At 40.8% G+C, this 21,586-nt stretch overlaps 1 protein-coding gene across 2 annotated transcripts in view; it reads right to left on the bottom strand.

Moving 5' to 3' along the window:
- TEX10 (testis expressed 10) overlaps positions 1–21,586 on the bottom strand; it is a 52,103-nt gene that overhangs the window by 27,432 nt on the left and 3,085 nt on the right. For both annotated transcript variants that reach the window (XM_032235308.1, XM_032235309.1), the window contains exons 4-6: positions 18,676–18,919; positions 16,828–16,940; positions 7,804–8,042 (exon numbers count right to left, since the gene is read on the bottom strand). In XM_032235308.1, the coding sequence (XP_032091199.1) occupies positions 7,804–8,042; positions 16,828–16,940; positions 18,676–18,919 (596 nt within the window). The remainder of the gene's footprint in view (positions 1–7,803; positions 8,043–16,827; positions 16,941–18,675; positions 18,920–21,586) is intronic.

Genomic DNA, 21,586 nt, shown 5'->3' with positions numbered 1-21,586 from the left:
TGGCGGTAGAGTTCCCCAGGCTTATGGTTCTGGGGGATTTCAACCTGCCTACACTTGGTGAACACTCTGACGGGGCACAGGAGTTCATGGCTTCCATGACAGCCATGGACTTGACCCAAGTAATTCGGGGTTTGACTCATTCAGCGGGTCACACGCTTGACCTCATATTCCTCTCGGAGCAGTGGAGACGTGATCTAGAGTTGAAGGGCATTAAGACCTTGCCCTTGTCATGTCTGATCACTTCCTACTGAGGCTTGACTTTCGGAAACCAATCCCCCACTGTAGGGAGGGGGAACTGATTAGGTGGTTCCGCCCCAGGCGCCCGATGGACCCTACGGGATTTCAGACAGCGCTTGGAGAAATACCTGACACTCTCGTCCACAATCCGGTGGAGTCCTTAGTCGCTGCCTGGAATACAGCAGCGGCGAGGGCTCTAAACTGGATTGCGCCTTTGCGAACTCTCCGAGGCAGCGGATCCAGGAGGGCCCCTTGGTTCACCGAGGAACTCCGGGAGATGAAGCGCCAAAAGAGATGCCTAGAGCGCCGCTGGAGGGCCAGTAAATCTGAGTCAGACCGAGCACTGATGAGAGCCTTTATCAGAGCCTATCTCGTGGCAATACGGGCGGCGAAATGTTTGCATTTTGCCGCCCTTATTGCATCCGCTGAATCGCGCCCAGCCACCTTGTTTAGAATAACCCGCTCCCTCTTGAAAGGGAGGGATGCGGATGACCCTTTACAAGGTAGAGCTGAGGAATTTATTCAGTATTTAACGGATAAAGTCGCTCGGATTCGGACAGAGCTGGACTCCAATTGCACGGTACCAGCCGAGGTACCGGGGGAAGGTCTTGAGCATATTTCATGGATTGAGTTTCAACTTGTCTCTCCTGAGGAAGTGGACAAGGCCATGGGAGCGGTGAGTGCCTCCACCTGTATACTGGACCCATACCCCTCCTGGCTGGTCTCGACCAGCAGGGAGGTGACACGTGGCTGGATCTGCACGATAGTTAACACCTCTCTCCGGGAGGGAATTTTCCCGCTCCTCCTAAAGGATGCGGTGGTGAGACCCCTCCTGAAGAAACCATCTCTGGACCCAGCCATTTTGAGCAACTATCGTCCAGTCTCCAACCTGCCCTTTGTTGGGAAGGTTGTTGAGAAAGTGGTGGCCTCTCAACTCCGACGGTCCTTGGATGAAACCGATTATCTGGATCCCTTTCAGTCAGGTTTCAGGTCTGGTTACAGCACGGAAACTGCTTTGGTCGCGCTGATTGATGATCTCTGGCGAGCCAGGGATAGGGGTCACCTCTCTATCCTTGTGCTCCTTGACCTCTCAACAGCCTTCAATACCATCCACCATGGTATCCATGGTATGTTGGTCGGAGGGCAGAGGTCGACCCCTAGGCCCCTCAATTATGGGGTGCCGCAGGGTTCGGTCCTGTCCCGTCTCCTATTTAACATCTACATGAAGCCGCTGGGTGAGATCATACGCCGGCACGGGATTAAGTACCACCAATATGCGGACGATACGCAGTTGTATCTGTCCGCCCCGTGCCAACTCAGCGAAGCAGTAGAAGTGATGTGCCAGTGCCTGGAGGCTGTTAGGGTCTGGATGGGAGTAAACAAGTTGGCACTCAATCCAGACAAGACCGAGTGGCTACTGATGTTCCCTCCCAAAGATTGGCCAAGTATTCCATCTCTCAGGCTGGGGGGTGAAATTATATGCCCCTCAGAGAGGGTTCGCAATTTGGGAGTCCTCCTGGATCCCCAGCTGACTTTAGAACACCATTTGTCAGCTGTGACCAGGGGGACCTTTGCCCAGGTTAGCCTGGTGCACCAATTGCGACCCTACCTGGATCAGGAGGCCCTTCAGACAGTCACTCATGCCCTTGTGACCTCAAGACTGGATTACTGTAACACACTCTACATGGGGCTGCCCTTGAAGAGTGTTCGAAGACTTCAGCTAGTCCAGAATGCATCCGCTCGAGCAATCGTGGGTGCACCCAGGTACACCCACGTTACACCTATCCTCCACGAGCTGCACTGGCTACCCATTAGTCTCCGGTCTCGCTTCAAGGTGCTAGTCGTTACTTATAAAGCCCTACATGGCATCTGACCTGAGAGACCGCCTCCTGCCAATTACCTCCCACAGACCGATCAGATTGCACAGACTAGGCCTCCTCCGGATCCCATCTGCCAGCCAATGTCGGCTGGCGACTCCCCAGGGAGACCCTTCTCTGTTGCAGCTCCAGCCCTCTGGAATGAGCTCCCCGTGGAGATCCGGACCCTTACTACTCTCCCGGCCTTCCGCAAAGCCACTAAGATCTGGCTGCTCCGACAGGCTTGGGGGCTGTTGAAATAGCCAGCCCCAGTGTAATTATGAATGTCGTGTATTTTAAATTGTTGTTTGTCTATTTGTCTATTTATCCCCTTCCTTTGTTTATTGTAAGCCGCCCGGAGTCCTTCGGGAGTGGGCGGCATACAAGACCAATAAAATACAAATAAATACAAATACAAATAGTTTATGTCTGCTTAGGGAGAGAAAATCCTGCTTGGATTTCAGGAGGGAAGATTTTCAACTCCTAAGCAGAGAGGCAGAATGGTAAGGAAGAACCTTACCTTCTTAAAGCATGAGATCTCTTGGGAGGAGGCCCAAGGAGATCGGCAAAGGCTGCACACGAGTGTCTCTCTGCTCAGGGATTGAAAATCCTGCTTGGATTTCAGCAGGCAAGAGTGAAGAGATATTTACTCCCAAGATCTCCACTACCCTCAAGGCATCCTGCACTCCTTACCTGACCGTGCTGCCTCTTAACTTAGAGAGTGAAAATCCCCAAGATTAGTTAACAACTACAACCAGGAATGCCAGGGTTGTGGTAGTTGAGCAAAGCAGTCATGTGACATTTCATTTAACAACCATTTTGTTCAACAACTGAGTCCAGTCCCAATATGGCTGTTAGTCAAGAACTACCTGAAATTAATAAGGGGTCTGAAAGGAAGGAAAAAAGACTACATTTCAGCACAAGATAAATATCTTATCTGTCTTGATGTTACCTAAAAATCCATTGTGCAGAAGACATGGCAAGAAACAATGGGTTTAGATTACAAGAAAGTACATTTCCTATAAACATCAAAAAATCTCCTAACAATAAGAGCTGTTAAACAGAATTGCCTTGGCATATGGTGGATAATCCACTGAAAATGTTTAAACAGGTTATACAGCCATCTATCAAGAAAAGTATAGTACACTAAGTAATTGAACTAAATGAGATCCAAATTTCTTTCCAACCCCTGCATGATTTTTATTATTATGAAATATTGGCATTATAACTGTACATAACCAAATAAAATAAACCAAATCTTTATTATGGTTATAGACCAGCATAAATTAGATGTGGTACATTCATTAAAGCAAACTTTCTCAATCCCTGGACCATGGCCCAATGCCGGGCCACAGCCCATTGGAAACCAGCTGTGGAAGTGGTGGGTGAATGTGTGCATACAAGCGCACAAAGTTCCACCTGTGAAAATGGCACACACATGCGAAACATCTGCTCTCCCCCCCCCCCGCCACCACCAACACTTCTGCCAGTGCACTAAGCCAGAAAGAGACCTAGGTGATATAACAATATATAAATTGAAACCTAAATGTATATATAAGAAGCAAAAATCTAAACATCTGAAAGACAGACTAGAAACATTAGATGTACATACCATATTTTTTGGAGTATAAGACGCACCAGAGAATAAGACGCACCAAGATTTTAAAGAGGCAAAAATGGCCCATTTTTGTGAAAACAGGCCTGTTTTTTTTAAGGGGCATGAATAGCCTTTAGGCAGCTTATAGAGTGCTTTTGGGGACTGGAGGGGCAAAACTGAGCAAAAAATAGTCCATTTTTTACTCATTTCTGCCCTCCCCAGCCCCAGGAGCACTCTGGAAGCCTCCTAAAGGCTATGTATGGCCATTTTGGTGAAGGGGCGGGGTTTCAGGAGGCAAAAAATGACACACCTAGATTTTCAGCCTCTTTTTTGAGGGAAAGGGGTGTGTCATACTCTGAAAAATACAGTAGTTTAATGTGTGGAAGACTGTATCATGTAACAAAGTACACTATGAACTAAGTATTCACTAAGTCTAATTTATAACACAGACCCTCATCCAACTAATTTTGAGTGTTGCTTGCTGTACAAAATCTGGCAACATTCTACGTAGCACGTTTGATATCTGAAAGCAACTGGATGGTGTAAAACTGTCCTTTGCAGCCTTGCTATTTATATAGTAGTAGTAAGATGAGACTAATATGAATATCTCTGCAATACAGGCACAGGGAAAGCATACACTGTTATTTTTGTGTCCCCAGTTACAAGGTATTGTCTCTCTGGAAAGAATCTTCCTGCATTGACCTTCAAAGAAAACTGAGGGGAAGAACATCATACCAGAGTAAAAGCCCTTTTTTGTTTAAATACCTCAAGTATAGTTAGGCATGCACAAGGAGGACAGGGTAATTGCTGGATTTTCTAGCAATAAAGTTTGGGATCCTAACTGGAACCATTTGGTGCTCCATGCATGCTACACATTGGGCATGTGGGCTCCCCTCGCTCCTCGAGTCAGTAGCCAAGCTGGCAGTTGAGTTCCCCAAGCTTATGGTGCTGGGGGACTTCAATTTGCCTTCGCTCAGCAGGTACTCTGATGGAGCGCAGGAGTTCATGGCTTCCATGACAGCCATGGACTTGACCCAAGTAATTCAGGGCCGACTCACTCAGCGGGTCACACCCTCAATGTTGGAGGAGCAATGGAGTCATGATCTTGGTTTGAGGGGTACTGAGATCATGCCCCTGTCATGGTCGGACCACTTCCTACTGAGGCTTGACTTTCGGAGGCCAATCCCCCACTGCAGGGAGGAGGAACCGATTAGGTGGTTCTGGGTTTTCAGACGGCGCTTGGTGTTATACCTGATACTCTCGTCCACAGTCCGGTGGAGACCCTCGTTGCTGCTTGGAACTCAGCGGCGGTGGAGGCTCTAAACCGGATTGCGCCTTTACAGCCTCTCCGAGGCAGCGGATCCAGGAGAGCTCCTTGGTTCACCGAGGAACTCCGGGAGATGAAACGCCAAAAAAGATGCCTAGAGCGCCGCTGGAGGGCCAGTAAGTCTGAGTCAGACCGAGCACTGATGAGAGCCTATATCAGAGCCTATCTCGTGGCAATACGGGCGTCAAAAAGTATACATTTTGCCACTCTGATTGCGTCTGCTGAATCGCGCCCAGCCGCCTTGTTTAGAATAACCCGCTCCCTCTTGAGAGGGAGGGATGCGGGTGATCCCTTGCAAGGTAGGGCTGAGGAATTTGTTCAGTTTCTAGCGGATAAAGTCGCTCGGATTCGGACAGACCTGGACTCCAATTGCTCAGAGCCAGCTGAGGTACCGGGGGAGGGTCTTGAGTAGAATTTATGAATTGATTTTCAACTTGTCACGCCTGAGGAAGTGGACAAGGCCATGGGAGCGGTGAGTACCTCCACTTGTGTACTGGACCCGAGCCCCTCCTGGCTGGTCGCGAACAGCAGGGAGGTGACACGGGGCTGAATCCAGACGATAGTGGCCACCTCTCTTCGGGAGGGAGCCTTCCCACCCCTTTTAAAGGCGGCAGTGGTGAGACCCCTCCTGAAGAAGCCATCTCTGGATCCAGCCATTTTAAGTAACTATCGTCCAGTCTCCAACCTCCCCTTTGTTGGGAAGGTTGTTGAGAAAGTGGTGGCCTCTCAACTCCGGCGGTCCTTGGATGAAACCGATTATCTGGACTCCTTTCAGTCCAGATTCAGGCCTGGCTACTGCACGGAAACTGCTTTGGTCACACTGATTGATGATCTCTGGAGGCCATGCCTCCATCCTAGTACTCCTTGACCTCTCAGCGGCCTTCGATACCATCGACCATGGTATCCTTCTGCGGCGGTTACGTGAGGTGGGAGTGGGAGGCACCGTTCTTCGGTGGTTCTCCTCCTACCTCTCTGACGTAGGTCGCAGTCGGTGTTGGTGGGTGGGCAGAGGTCGAGCCCTAGGCCCCTTAAGTATGGGGTGCCGCAGGGTTCGGTCCTGTCCCCTCTCCTGTTTAACATCTACATGAAGCCGCTGGGTGAGATCATTCGTTGGCATGGGATAAAGTACCATCAATACGCGGACAATACACAGCTGTATTTGTCCGCCCCGTGCCAACTCAGTGAAGCGGTTGAAGTGATGTGTCAGTGCCTGGAGGCTGTCAGGGTCTGGATGGGTGTGAACAAGCTTGCACTCAATCCCGAGTGGCTTGTGTTTTTCCCTCCCAAAGATTGGCTCTGTACTCCATCTCTCAGGCTGGGGGGGGTCAAATTTTACGCCCCTCAGACAGGGTTCGCAATTTGGGAGTCCTCCTGGACCCACAGCTGACTTTAGAACATCATTTGTCGGCTGTGACCAGGGGGACATTTGCCCAGGTTCCCCTGGTGCACCAATTGCGTCCCTACTTGAACCGGGAGGCTCTCAGAACAGTCACTCACGCCCTTGTGACCTCAAGACTGGACTACTGTAATGCGCTCTACATGGGGCAGCCCTTGAAGAGCATTCGGAGACTTCAGCTTGTACAGAATGCAGCCACGCGAGCAATTGTGGGTGCACCTCGGTACACCCACATTACACCTATCCTCCGCGAGCTGCACTGGCTACCTGTTGGTCTCCGGACGCGCTTCAAGGTGCTAGTCGTCACTTTTAAAGCCCTACATGGTATCGGACCTGGGTACTTGAGAGACCGCCTCCTGCCAATTACCTCCCTACGACCAATTAGATCCCACAGATTAGGCCTCCTCCGGATACCATCAGCTAGCCAATGTCGACTGTTGACCCCCCAGGGGAGGGCCTTCTCTGTGGCTGCTCCGGCCCTCTGGAACGATCTCCCCGTGGAGATTCGGACCCTCACCACCCTTCACTTTCCGCAAAGCCGTCAAGACCTGGCTGTTCCGGCAGGCCTGTGGCTGATGAGTTCCCAGCCCCACTTGAATGGTTGCGATTGTGGTGAAGTTTTTAATCTGTATCTTGTATCTTGTTTTTTTGTCTTGTTCGTTTTTTGTATCTCCCCCTTCCCCACTTGCTTGTTAGCCGCCCTGAGTCCGTATGTAATAGGGCGGCATACAAGTATAATAAACATTCAAACATTCATTCAAACATTATTTAATAAAGGTTTCGGCATGATCATAACCAATACTGAGTAGAAGATCTCAGAGAAGTCCAAAGATATTTCAGTTGCCACTGCCTGCTTCCACACATACCGAAAATCATTACTCTTAAAGGGGGGGGGGGGACTCTTAGACAATAACTGAATATAGCCATCCAGTCCATCCTAAAATTCCATGAAACTTGTCTGTAGACAGAAGGTAGCATTAGACACACAATTAGAGATTTGAAGAGTTAATTTTAAAAACTTGGAATGTTTAAATTCTAATGGTGCAAAATTGGAAAAGGGTTTAGCTGGGCATTATAAAGAAGTTGTGTTATTGGCTTGAGTTCAATAATTTGAGCAGACGGTATGTAGCGACAACGTCTTCCCTTAATATATTTAAGGATGACAAATGATCTCATTTGTGGATTTTCAACAACAGTCTCTTTGGGCTTTCCTACTCCCAGCAAAGTAAAGGATCACCCACAAGTATTTGAAACAGGAGATTTGCTCAATCTTGTAGCTATCTATGTTCTAGAAATGCCTCTTGGGTTTCCAGAATAAATAAGCTAGTGAAATTTCTCAAGCACCAAAGTTTGGGCGACTGCAGTGCAGCATATATTCATATCATCTTACCTTTGTTTAGCTGGATTTCTAAAAGTCTCCAAGTCACTCTGAGCAATTTGTTCAGCTGCTTACTGATTAATTTACAACCATCCTGAAGAGTTTCTATCACAAACTTTCTAATCAAGTCCAGCCAATGGGCATCCGTAGGCAGTGTTGAAGTATTTGCTAGTGAGACCATGATTTCACATAAAGTTAAATTCAGCAAAAGGTGATCAATATTGTTTGAAGATGTCCTATGGTATTTGTTGCTAAAAGAAACACACACACAATAGATGTAATTTTAAAATACAAATGAAATAAAGTGTAACTTCTACAGTTTTCTTTATGATTCGTTTTTTCATTAGACCTACAGTAAAAATGTTTTCTGGCATGGAAAAAGCGCATCAGTGGTTCTCTGCTCTAGACCACTTCAGCAAAGGGACAAATGCCTTTATTAAAACTATGAATGAAAAAACCTTCCTCAGTTTCAATAAATGAAAAGACCCTAGAGATAATTTGAATAATCATCAAGAAAGGCCCAGCCAGGAAAAAAAATCTTGACTAACATAATAAATTTCTAATCCATAAAACTATGATTTGGGAAGAAATGATATCTGAAGCAAAAATATGCTAAGACTTTTTTTCACAGTTGGCAGAATGTAGTTTTACCCTTTGCAATTAACCAAAGATCCAGTTAAGTCTATTGAATCTGAAGATAAATGCACAGAACTTTTATGGAAATTAAGGTCCCCACTTCAGAAACAACCTTGTCTGAAGTCATATATATTAAAAAAAAGCTATTTTCCAATTTTCTCAGACTAATATTAACATACAACTTGTATATGAAAGATAAAAAGAAACGCCCATTAAGCGTTTCCCATCAATTGTCCCTAAAAATGAAGTCCTAGAAACTGCAAATTATGTCAGCTGGGCTGAATTAGACACACAGGTGTATTTTTCGAACAGCGATTATAATTTAGGACTAGCTATACATCTTCCAGGCCTAAATTGTTTTCAGAGTCTAGACAGTCTAACTATTTGCAGCATAAATATTTGGCATTGATTTTTTAAAACACTGATTAGTAAATTTATCAATTCTAATTCCCATTAAGAATGATGATTGTTGGACTTCCGGGGAAGGACCTGTTGCCGTCGGCAGCTTAACAGAGCTGCCCCCAGAGTTCTGGTTCGTTATCTACTCAATATCAAGAAGATAACTCTTTTTTCAGACAAGAAAAAAGCAGTGAGGAATCTCAGCTGGTAAGAATCTTCTTTGAAGTTCACAGTTTGTTTGTTTTTGGGCTGTGGACGGAGAGGGAGGATCAACCCAAAGCTGAGTCATTCAACTCCGACCTGAACTTCGCAGCTGTTATTTACAGCACAAGACAGGAACCCCTCCCCCTTAGGACAATCTTTAGAAAACAGACTATTGAAAATCAATACGAGCAAAGACCAAACTTGTGAACTTTAAAATTTTTCCCTATCTGAAATACCAGCTTCAACGTTATAAAAATCTCTTTTGTTTAATTGTCTTCAAAATGGCGTTTACAGCTTCTGCATTTGTTATCTCCGGCTTCCTGGTACAGAATCAAAGGAATAACTTCTTATAATCTAATTAGACCTACTCCCTTAAAGCCTTCAAAGACTCTTTGTTGTTGATACAGAGACATTCCAAACATTCCAAACGGACTTTCTCTTTTGAAACCCTCCGTAAAACCCTTTGTAAAAAAAAAAGGGGGGGGGGAGGAATTTCTTTTTCTCCAAATAGCACAGTGGATTAGCAATTTAGAATAAATAATTAAAACCAAAATACAATGGCATCCAAATCAACCTCTGTGAAATTACCTCCGAAAACGTCTCCCATACCTGGCACAAAGTTGCAGCCCCCACCATCTATGCCCCCTAGTGGAGACGTACTAACAAAAGAATTTTTCCTGGAAATGTTCAAAGAATCCAGAGAACAGAACTTAGAAATGTTTAGAGAATCCAGAGAACAGAATCTAGAAATGCTTAGAGAGTTCAAAGATGAAATAAGGAATGAGATGGAAGTTCTATATGACAAATTCGATACTAGGGTCACTAAAATGAATGATAATATGATGGGAATTGTAAATGTGATAACAGAATATATTTCTGGAATGGAAGATAATTTAGAAATTCTCAATGAAGCTAAAACTAACCTGATATCCAAAACTGAAGTGGTGGAACAAAAAATTGATAATGCTGAAAAACAAATTATTATGATACAGTATAAGCAGATGGAGCTTGCATTAAGAGTGAGGGGGCTGCGTGAAGAAAAGCAGGAGAACTTAAAGCAAATGTTTTCTGAAGCTTTTGACCGTCTGGTGGGAAAACCGGGATCCAATTTTGATTGGCAGATTGACAAGACTTTTCGTGTTAACTCGTGGGCAGCAAAACAAAGGCAACTTCCCCGAGATGTGGTAATATACTTTGTTACAAGAGAATCTAGAAATATGATATTACAAGAGTCTTATAATACTAAGCTTCAAATTGGTGGACAGGACCTGATTGTTTTGAAAGAAATACCACCTCAGATGCTAAGAGCCAGAAGAGATTATGCTTTTCTGGTGGAAGAGCTCAGAAAGCATCAGATACAGTACAGATGGGATGCCCCATTCGGTATTATAGTTACAATGGACAAACAAAGATATCGTCTCAGTTCTGTATGGAAAGCTCGTGATTTCTATCATAAGATTCTGAAGATGGGATACCCTGAATCTTCGGGATATGGTGAAAAACCACGAGACGAACAAGATAAACAGCAAACCACACAACCATCAGATAAAATGTATCATCTCCCTCTCCCGGAAGGGCAAGGAGTCAAGGAAAAAAGATCCAACCGTATGACCACCAGACAAACGGATAAACAAGCTACTATGCAACAATCTCAACAATCGTTGGCCACTGATCAAGGAGCTACTGCAACAAGCTCAGAAGCTGTGGGAGGAGCCAAACCAAAGGTGAGACAGGCCTTGCGGGAGGCTCTAAAAAAGCTTCAGGCAACCAAAAATGACAACTAAGATTTTGACATGGAATGTTAACAGACTGAACTCTCCACAGAAAAGAAAGAAAATATTTCATTATCTCAAACAGTTTAAGAATGACATAATTTGTTTGCAAGAAACTCATATCAAATCAACCGATCAAAAATATTTGTTTAACCCCAAGCTGGGCCAACATTTTGCGACCTCAGCCATGGAAAAGAAAAACGGCATAGTAGTATACTTAAGAAAAGACATTAAAGCTGAGCTAATTGAAGCAGATCCCTTTGGAAGATATATTGCATTAGATTTAATCTTAGAAGGGAAAAAGACGTTACTTTTGGGAATTTATGCTCCTAATCAACAACAAGATGGATTTTATAGAAATCTCCATGCTAAATTAGTACAGTGGGACTTTGAGTCTTGTATATTATTGGGTGACTGGAATGGCGTGATCGACACCAAAAGAGATAAGAAGACATCTCGCCCGAACACCAAATTCCGAGCTAAGTTACCCAAACCCTTTTTTGACATGCTGGACGACTTTGAATTGCGAGACGCTTGGCGCGAGAGGCATGCAGAAGAATATGACTTTACCTTTTTTTCCAACAGACATCAATCTCTTTCAAGGATTGATTTTATACTAATTACAAATGATTTACTTTGCAGGGTGAAGAAGACAAAGATTATGGCGAGAGTTCTTTCAGATCATAATCCAGTCTGGATGGAATTGGGAAGGGTAGCCCAGGCAAGAAGGTCCTGGAGGTTGAATGAAAACTTATTTAGATATGAAAAGTATGTTAATGATTGTAAAAAATTGCTATCGGAATATTTTGTTCTCAATATGAATAAGGGTACATCTATGGAATATGTATGGGATGCAAGCAAAGCGTATATGAGAGGAGTATTAATGAATATAAACAAAATACATAGACACAAACAAGGGCAAAAACGAAAAGAATTGGAAGAGGAAATTAAAGGGAGAGTCAGAATTAACATTGAATCCAGGAGATACAAAGATTAGGGAAACAATTGCTATATTAAAATCTCAGTTTGATATGCTGATCTCTGACCAGGTAGCCACCAGTTTATTATATGCTAAACATAATACTTTTTGCAATGCAAATAAACCCGGTAGGTGGTTGGCTTATCAGATTAGAAAAAAAAGGAAAGCTCGAAATGTATCCAAATTGTGTTACAGAGGGAAGGAAGTGTTTCAACAGGAAGAGATTCAAAAGGTATTTCGGGAATTTTTTACAGAGTTGTATAAAGGGGATAAAATTAAGGACGTAGATATAGACAAATACCTAGATAAAGAGAAAATTCCCCTAGTTAGAGAAGAACATAGGCATAAGCTGAATCAACCTATAACCTCTGGGGAAATTTTGCAGGCAATTAAACAATTAAAGTTAGGGAAAGCACCAGGCACAGATGGTTTAACAGCTGTTTATTATAAAAATTTACAGTTAGAAATGGTAGAACCCTTCAGAGAACTATTCAATAAAATTCAATCGGGAGGGAAAGTGCCCCCTTCGTGGAAGACTGCGTTCATATCGTTGATACCCAAAGAAGACCAAGACCTTACCCAACCAAAAAACTATAGACCTATTTCATTACTCAATGTAGATTATAAAATTTTTACTAAAATATTAGCAAATAGGCTAATGGTGGTAATTCAACAATTGATACATACCGATCAAACTGGTTTTATACAGGGCAGACAGATGAAGAACAACGTTAGATTAATTATTAACGCTTTAGAATACCTGGGAAAGAACAATCAAATCCCGGCCGCATTCATATTTTTGGATGCGGAGAAAGCCTTTGATCGAGTTAATTGGCAATTCCTGCTGAAGACATTGCAAAAAATGCAGATAGGAGATGGCTTTTTACGGCCAATTGGTGCAATATATCAGCAGCAAACAGCCCAGATCATTGTCAATGGAAGTCTGACAGATTCCTTTCAAATTGAAAAAGGTACAAGACAGGGCTGTCCTCTGTCCCCATTATTGTTTATTATAACTTTGGAAATACTGTTGAATAAGATACGGGGCTTGGGCGGTCTAAAAGGGATTAAAATTAGACAGCAAGAATATAGAGTCCGTGCATTTGCGGATGATCTGGTTATAATATTGGAACAACCGCAGGAATCTAGTAGGGTATTATTGAACACGATCAATCAATATGGTCAAGTCTCGGGATTTAAAATAAATCTAGGAAAAACCAAAATATTAGCTATAAATATGACTATCAAACAGAAGGAAGAACTGGGGGCGATGCTAAGATGTGAGGTAGTTGAAAAAGTTAAATATCTTGGAGTTAATATTTTAATCTCAAATGGGAAATTATATAAGCATAATTATGAACCACTTTGGCATAGTATACAGTTGGAGTTGAAAAGGTGGGAAAAACTGCATTTGTCCTTGCTGGGTAGAATAGCGGCAGTAAAAATGAACATTTTACCAAAAATTTTATTTCTTTTTCAAATGTTACCAATACTTAAAAGAGATGCGAATCTTTCAGAATGGCAGAAGGGTATCAACAAATTTGTGTGGGCAGGAAAGAAGCCGAGGGTAAAGATGAAAATAATGCAAGATGCACGTGAAAGAGGAGGGTTGAAATTACCTAACCTAAAATTATACTACGACGCAGTGGCATTATCTGCAATTAGTGACTGGATTCATCTAACTAATGACAGAATTTTGAATATCGAGGGATATGACTTGTTATATGGTTGGCATGCTTACCTGTTATTTAACAAAAAAATGGATAAGAAATTTAAAAATCATATCTTAAGAAATGCTTTATTGCGGGTTTGGAAAAAATATCAACATAAATTAAATGATAAAGTGCCTATGTGGGCAATTCCTAGACATGCAATTGAAAATATGAATGTAGAACAAAAACACGATAGAACCACCTATAGACAACTTCTTATCTCAGAAAGAGGGGTGATGCAACTAAAATCTTTAGAGGTACTTAAAGAAGAGAAGGTAGTTCAAACGTGGTTTCAGTATGGTCAACTACAGGCTAGGTGGAAAACAGATCATAAAATTGGCTTTGTAAAAGTTGAGGATAATTTGTTTAAACAAATAAGAGATCAAAGCTCAATGCATATAAAGAGGATATATAATGTACTAATACAGATGAATTCTGAAACGGAACTGATTAAGGATTGTATGATAAAATGGGCTCAGAATATCGAGGAACCAATAATGCTTGAAACATGGGAAAGAATCTGGGTAAGAAATGTGAAATTTACACAAGCACAAAACTTGAGAGAAAATTTTATAAGATGTTTTATAGATGGCACCTAGATCCTAAAAAGCTTGCCTCTATGTATCCAAATGTTCAACCTAAATGTTGGAGATGTGGTTTTTGTGATGCTACATATTTTCATATATGGTGGACATGTCGTAATGTCAAGGCATTTTGGATAAAAATATGGTGGATCCTGCAAAACATCTTCAAAAGAAGGATAAAATTCACCCCCCAGTTGTTTTTACTGGGTATATGTATTGACTTTACAGCAGCAGAGATTAATTTGGTTCTGTACTTAATAACGGCAGCAAGACTCTTGGTGGCGCAGTATTGGAAGAAGAATTCAAGAATGGACTTTGAAAGTTATGAACTTAGCCGAAATGGCCAAAATTTCAGCATATCTCAAAGAACATTCAAACGAGAGATATAAACGAGACTGGAAAAAATGGATTGATTACATAAAAAGTAAATATGGGACTAAGAAACTCCAGATAGCTTATGCTTAGTATCAGTAACAATTTAAATTGTTTAAAATTTGGGTAACAGTAAGGAGCTGAGTTCAATGTAGAGATATTTTAGACTGTGATTGTCCAAAAGTTATACCACGTATGGTCTTTGGGAAGTCGGGGGGAGGGAAGGGAGGTGGGGATTTAGGGGGAGGGGGGAGGGAGGAAATACAATATGTGTTAAATTCCATGATTGCATTTGTATACTGTGGCTTTTCAATGTTAGTGCGAAAATAGAACAAACCGAATATACTGGAAGGTAATAGAAATATACCGAAGGAAAGAGTCGAGTGAAAGAAGAAGGAGGGTGGAGAGGGTGAGAGAGAGGAGGAGGAAGGGAGGGAGGGAATGGATTAGAGGGAGTGATGGGGTTAGGGTTAGAAAGAAGGGGAGGGGAAGTAGGCGTAGAGGGGTGTGTGAGAAGGAAGAATGAAAGTTGGAGGGGGTTGAAAGAGGGTGTATGGTGGGCCAAGGTGGTATATTGGGTTTGTATTGTAGAGGGCATTTTCTATATAAGTGAAGGCCGTGTTTATTACTCAATATTATATGCCCTGATCAAGCACAGTAAATATGTGATTGTATAGAATGAAAACATAATAAAATATATATATACAGAAAATTAAAAAAAGAAAAAAAAGAATGATGATTGTTTAGTTTAGGTTGCTAATGAGTGGAGGTCAGCATCAATATAAGTAAAAAGAGAAAGGAAAATTGGTTCCCGAAGGACAGAAATGCTTTGATTAAAAATAATTCTTGGTGTCTTTTCAGGGTTCACCTGATTAATTTATTTCTAATCACAATGAAAAGCTGATTGCAATCCATTTTCAAACAGGTTACAGTATTCTCCTGAATAAAGACAAAGATGGTGTGCTTCCCAAGTTGTTCAGTTCAAGAGACCATAGAATTCAGCATTACTGCAGCTGATCTCCAGAAAGTAAAAAAAATATTTTATCTTGTAAGTATAACTAATTACTCTAAGCACAAATATAAAGAATGATTTTATCTCTTAAAAGATTATTGTCTTAAAGATTATTGTTTAAGGCAGTACCCTTCATTAAAGCATATATACATTTTCCCTTCCTAAGATGCAATACTTTTCTTCAGAATATACACTTATGGCAAAATTAATACTTTAGTTTGCACAAACAAGAATATTATTTTTGTTGAAAAGGAATAATATATGCTGTCATTACTAAATCAGATTTTCATAGTCTACAGGGATATTTTCATTTAATATGTAAAAATGAGTGAGATTGCTTCAATTAGATATATATAGTCACCCTCATTTACCATCATACTCCTAATTTGGGTTTTTAGATACAAACCTCACAAATAATTCCTACACAAAAGGTTACACATTCAGAACCAAAGATAAATGACTGCTACCATAACAACACTGAATTGTAACTTCTCTACAAAATTTAAAATATTATAAGAGCTATGTAATTGTCCTAGATTCCTGGACACTCATTACCAACAGTATCTTTAGAATGCAGCGATTTCAGGAAGAACAATAATAGTCAGTCTAATTAATGGCACTACGGCCTTTCCTATTAAATGGAATCTATGCTGGCTATTCATCCCAGATAATTACATTTCATGTCCTTGGACTGAGGCATTTCTAAAGAAGCTCTTTGTTAACGTCTGGTGGGTAAACTGAAATTGATAGAGCAGTCCACCCAGCTAGCATTCAAATGCCTAAAATATGAGGGGCAGGGAGATAATTGTAACTGTAACAATTAATTTTCTATGACAAGAGGGTCTGCAGTTTACTTCTTGCCCCAGGTCTGGACATTTCATACATCTTATTGAGCAGAGTAGTTTTCAAAAACTCTTGACCAGACATCTGGGACCATCCAGTATTTGTGGTGAAGGTCAAGACTACTGCAAATAGTAATCTGCATTTTGGTGCAACATCAATTCTTTTCTCTAGAGGATCTCCTAAGCATTTTCATATAGAGTTAGGAATATACAGTACCACAACGCCCAAAGTAAAAAAGGAGCAACCTGCTTAGATCTACTCATTAGGAGTGAACTTACAAAGATCATGCATTAATCTCCAGAGTGTCTATAGTCTATGCACATCCAGAATGTATTTCTTACTATAAGAACAAGTGATGAAGATAAGAGACAGGTTAAGAGGTGTATGATGCAAAAATCAACTTTTTGAGCATCAAGTCATCTCCACAGCCGTTCCCACCATTATGTTTTAAACACGGACCCCTATGATTATGGACTCTTAGAACCTACAACGTATCTCACTCTCATAACAGTCTTATTCATACCTTTTCAAATGATCTTTTTTTCTCTGTTTGATTGTTTCTTGGAAAGAGTAAGGAAAATAACACATAAAATGGTGTTTGAAATCGATCAGGTAATTTACTCGAAGCCATATTTCCTGTTGAAAGAAATACTAGATATCAAGAGATAAGCAGAACATTTTTATAAACTGATGAAAAGTAGAACATTTTCATAAACTAATCCAACAAGTTAAAACAGTTTTCTTGGTATAAGATAAATAAATAAATGCTTATTATTTTCTTTAACTAACTGGAAAAAAATGGCATTTTAAATTCTGCCAAACATTATAAAGCATAAAAGAAACACTTTACAAAAGAAAAACCCTTACATGAATGAAAGCAAATGAACATGTCCCAGAATAATACTGCAAGATCCAATTTGGGTCAGTCATTTGGCCCATAGGTTTACTCTTCCGAACTTTTGGACTCATGCTGAAGCCCATCCTCAGAAGGTGTGATGAGAGAGAAGTTCCTTGAGGATGGGCTTCAGTGTGAGTCTGAAAGCTCAAAGACTAAACCTTTGGTCCAAGTGACCGATCCAGATTGGATCCTGCAAAGTGCTTACTATTTGTTGTAAGGTATTGTACTTGGACTACACAGTGAGACCACAGAAAGCTATGCTGAAATTCAATCTAAAGCTTCTCTTGTCTGCCCCTGAGAACATTAGGCAAAATATGCTATTTACCTAGAAGTAATAACTTTGGAAAATGGAGATTTCTTTGGAGAATTAATAATTCTTGGACTTGGGCCTTGTTACAACATTATTTCTAAACATGCAGCATGCATATAACCCAACTCTTGCTCCCCCAGCACCCATATCTCTTGGACTTTGAATTCTGAAATGTCCCAGGTACTTGTCTGACTATAATGCTCATTTAGTTTGTTTTATGATCACACCTGTAAACATGCAATAAGACATACATAACTTTAGGTAATAGTATTTCAGTGGTGAGTTGCAGGTAGTACACCCCGGTACAGGCATACTGGAGCCTGCCCTGAGCACTGGATACCGTTCCAGTACGGTGCTCCGGAGGGCCCACCAGCCTGCCTGAGCTCCTTACCAGTGTTTTAAGTCTTCAGCGCTTCTGCGCACAAGCACGGCGCATACAGCACCTGCGCAACAGTCCACTAAGCAGTTGGAGCATCGCAGAGGTGCCAAGACGCATGCATGCATACATCCATATGGATGCCGCCAGGCTCATTCCAACCATACCAGTTGGGACAGGATCTGGAACCTACCACTGTAGCATTTGTAATTCTAAATAATTGATTTTTCTTAGGTTCAGCCCATAAATTTTCAGTTTGAAGTTTGAAAACCTAATCCTGCTCACCATATAAAATCTGCCTATTTTGAGAAAGAAAAACACTTGCTGGTCAGTTTAGTATCAAATTTTCAGACAATCTAAGAAACTGTTATTAAAAAAAAGCTGTTTCAATTAGAAGCTGTATTTGTTCAAAAAATACCACCTATATTTTGAAAGAATCCTCAGACTAATAATTGTTAAAATTGTTTTCTGTTGAGTACAAGGCAAGCAGTATAAGGAAAATAAGAAGTATGTATAACTGAAATATTTAAAATGAATATTACATTGTACAATCCACATAGGCTATGTATCCTTTTCTACTTTTCAGGAAAGAAAATTTTAGCTTTCATTCAATATTTAAAAAAAGAAATAATCTTTCTCTTAAATTCATATTATACATTCTGACTACATGAATTTCATTTGCTATCTAAACAAAGAAACTCTATTAAAATTAGCATATTTTTTCATATTTATATAGCAGACAATGCACTTCCAATATTCATACAATTTCAGCAATTTAGCTTTTTACCATTTCATATGGATCTTTGTTTTGTTTTGCAAGCTTCCAGAGTAAATGAATGATACCAAGTACTGCCTCCATAATTTGCTGAGATCCAGATTCCAGAATATTTCCAAGAACTGGAGTTGAAAGTTGTTTAGGAGAGGCCTCAATCCAACAATCAAGTAGTAATGGTATTATTACTTGAATGAAACCTTTTAAATTGTTCATAGATGTCAGGCCTTTTTCATCACTACTTGTCATGCTTAAAGACCTAAAAAACAAAGAGTTCACTTTTTCATTTATTTATTTACTCAGAACCAAATGTTATCAAATGTATTTAAGGGTACATTCCTAAGCATATTTACCAGAATAAGACTTAACATGTACATATAAAATGCATCAGCACACTAAATATTTCAGAACTAATTAGTAAATAGTCCAATTTACAAAAGCAGTCCAGAGTCACCTTGTAGGGAAAATGGGCAGCATATAAATTTAATAAATAAAAATAACTGTAAATATTACTTCTGAAATAATATATGTATTATTTACATAATTTCAGGTTCCCTAGGCAACATGACATCTTTCTGCTACATTGGAGCATATTTACTGTTTATGTACATTTGTTTATACATTAGATTCAAAATAAGAAAATTGGAGACTTTTTCAATCAGCAAACATTTTTTGGCAGATATAATATTCAACATTTCCAATATAAAGTTTTTCTATTCTTACTTTGGGAATATTGTCACATTATTGTCTTCTTTGTAAACTATTTTGCAAGGAGGAGTAGGAACATTAAAACGTTCTATCACCACAGATTTTCTAAAATAGCCAAGTCTGGGAGCTCTCTGGGTCATTCAAAATCTTCATTTTCTGTAAGGTCCTCCAGTCCAACTTTCTGCTCAAGCAGGAGACCTCATATCATTTCAGATAAATAAATGTTGTGTCTCTTTTTGAAAGCCTCCAGTAATGGAGCATCCACAGCAAAGTCAAGTTGTTACATTGGTTGATTGCTCTCAGCATTAGGAAATTTCTCCTTAATTCTAGGATACTTATATCCTTGGTTAGTTTTCCCCCTTGTTTCTCGTCTTACCTTTGGTGCTTTGGAAAACAATGGGGGGGGGGGGAGCTTGCCTTTGTAGGAGCACCTCAAATATTGGAACAGTGCTATGTCTCCCCTAATTATTAAACCCCCTTTTCATTAAACTAGACCAGTGGTCGGCAACCTGCAGCTCTGGAGCCACGTGTGGCTCTTTCATCCTTCAGCTGTGGCTCCGTCACTGGTCAGCTCCACAATTGATAGGGCTTTCAGTTAGGACAGGTAGAGGAAAATGGACACTTCGCTAAGAGGAGACTTTATGGTGGGAGAACTGGACTTCAGGTCGGCTTTAGAATTGAATGGGGGGCTTCCAATTAGGAGCTTTGTGGCTCTTTGAGTATTTAAGGTTGCCAATCCCTGAAATAGACATATGTAATCCCTGTAATCATTCTTTGTATGTTTTAGCCTCCAGTTCCCTAATCATTTTTGTTGCTCTTCTCTGCAGTCTTTCCAGAGTCTCGACATCTTTTTATATTATGATGACCGGGATTGGATGCAATATTCCAAGTGTGGTCTTTCTAAAGCTTTGTAAAGTGGTACTAGAACTTCACGAGATCTTGAGTCTATCCTTCTGTAATTACATTTTTGTCCTATTAAAATGTAATAAATTTTTAGCTTTTAGCTTCATTTTTTTAACTGATTATGGAGTATTAGATCTAGAATATGTTAATATTTAATTGAATCCATTTTTTTCTTGTGGCACAATTTTTTCCTGTGCCACAAATTGTCATCTATTCCAAAACATAACAGAATCATCCCCATGTTTATCCATTGGCCATGTGTTTTTCCTTCAAGGATAGAATAAAACGGCCTTTAATACAGTCACTAACAAGTATCGTATACAGTTTCACAAAATCATAGGGTGGGAATGGACTTTGGAGGTCTTCTAGTCCAATCTGCTGCCCGAGGCAGAAGTCCTGATGTTGTTTCAGAAAAATTGTTGTCCAATGTTTTCTTGAAAGCCCCCAGTGATGAGAAACCAAAACTTCAGGAAATAAGCTGTTCCACTGATTAATTTAATTCCTCTCTCTGTCTGGAAATTTCTACTTTAAGATTGGATCTCCCTCTGATGAGGTTCAATCTATTGTTTCTACCTCAGGTTCTATGGAGAGTAAATCAATGCTCTTTTCCTACCACAGCCATTCAAGTAGTGGATGACTGATATCATGTGTCCCCTAAGCTTCTGTTCATTAGGCTAAACATACCTAGTTTCCTTAACTGTTCTTAACAGGATTTGGCCTTCAGATCCCTTTTCATCTCTGTTCTCTTCTCTGCATTGTTTCTAGAGGCCTCAGCATCTTCTTTCTATTGTGGTGGCTAGACTGGAAGCAGTATTCCAAATGTGGCTTCACCAAGGCAATATAGAGCAGTTGTATCACTTCTCTTGATCTTGATATATATCCCTCTGTTGAAGGCTCAAATCTTTCAAGATATTTTTCCTAAAGTGTAAGCAATGCCACCCCCACCCCTTCCAGCTTTGCAAATTTGATTCAATCCTCTCGTCCAGGTCATTTACAAAAATATTGAAGATCAGTGGGCCTAAAAAGAACTTTGAGAAACTCTACTATATGCATCCCTCTACCCATAGGTGGTCTACTGAGGACCATATGGGAAAGTAATTGATCAGCACACTGCAGATTTATTGGATAGTGTAATGTCTCTCCCACACACTGTTCTATTTTACCAAGAAGAAGAATGTAGACTACTTTATAAAATATTAAAATCTAACTATACTATATCCACAGCCCTTTCTTCGACCACTAATTTAGCCATGTTATCAAAAACAATATGATTTGTTTGGTATAATCTATACCCATGCTGGATTCTGGGAATCAC

Source organism: Thamnophis elegans, chromosome Z (assembly GCF_009769535.1).
Source record: "Thamnophis elegans isolate rThaEle1 chromosome Z, rThaEle1.pri, whole genome shotgun sequence".
NCBI lineage: Eukaryota > Metazoa > Chordata > Lepidosauria > Squamata > Colubridae > Thamnophis > Thamnophis elegans.
This window is presented reverse-complemented; position numbering and strand designations above follow the sequence as displayed.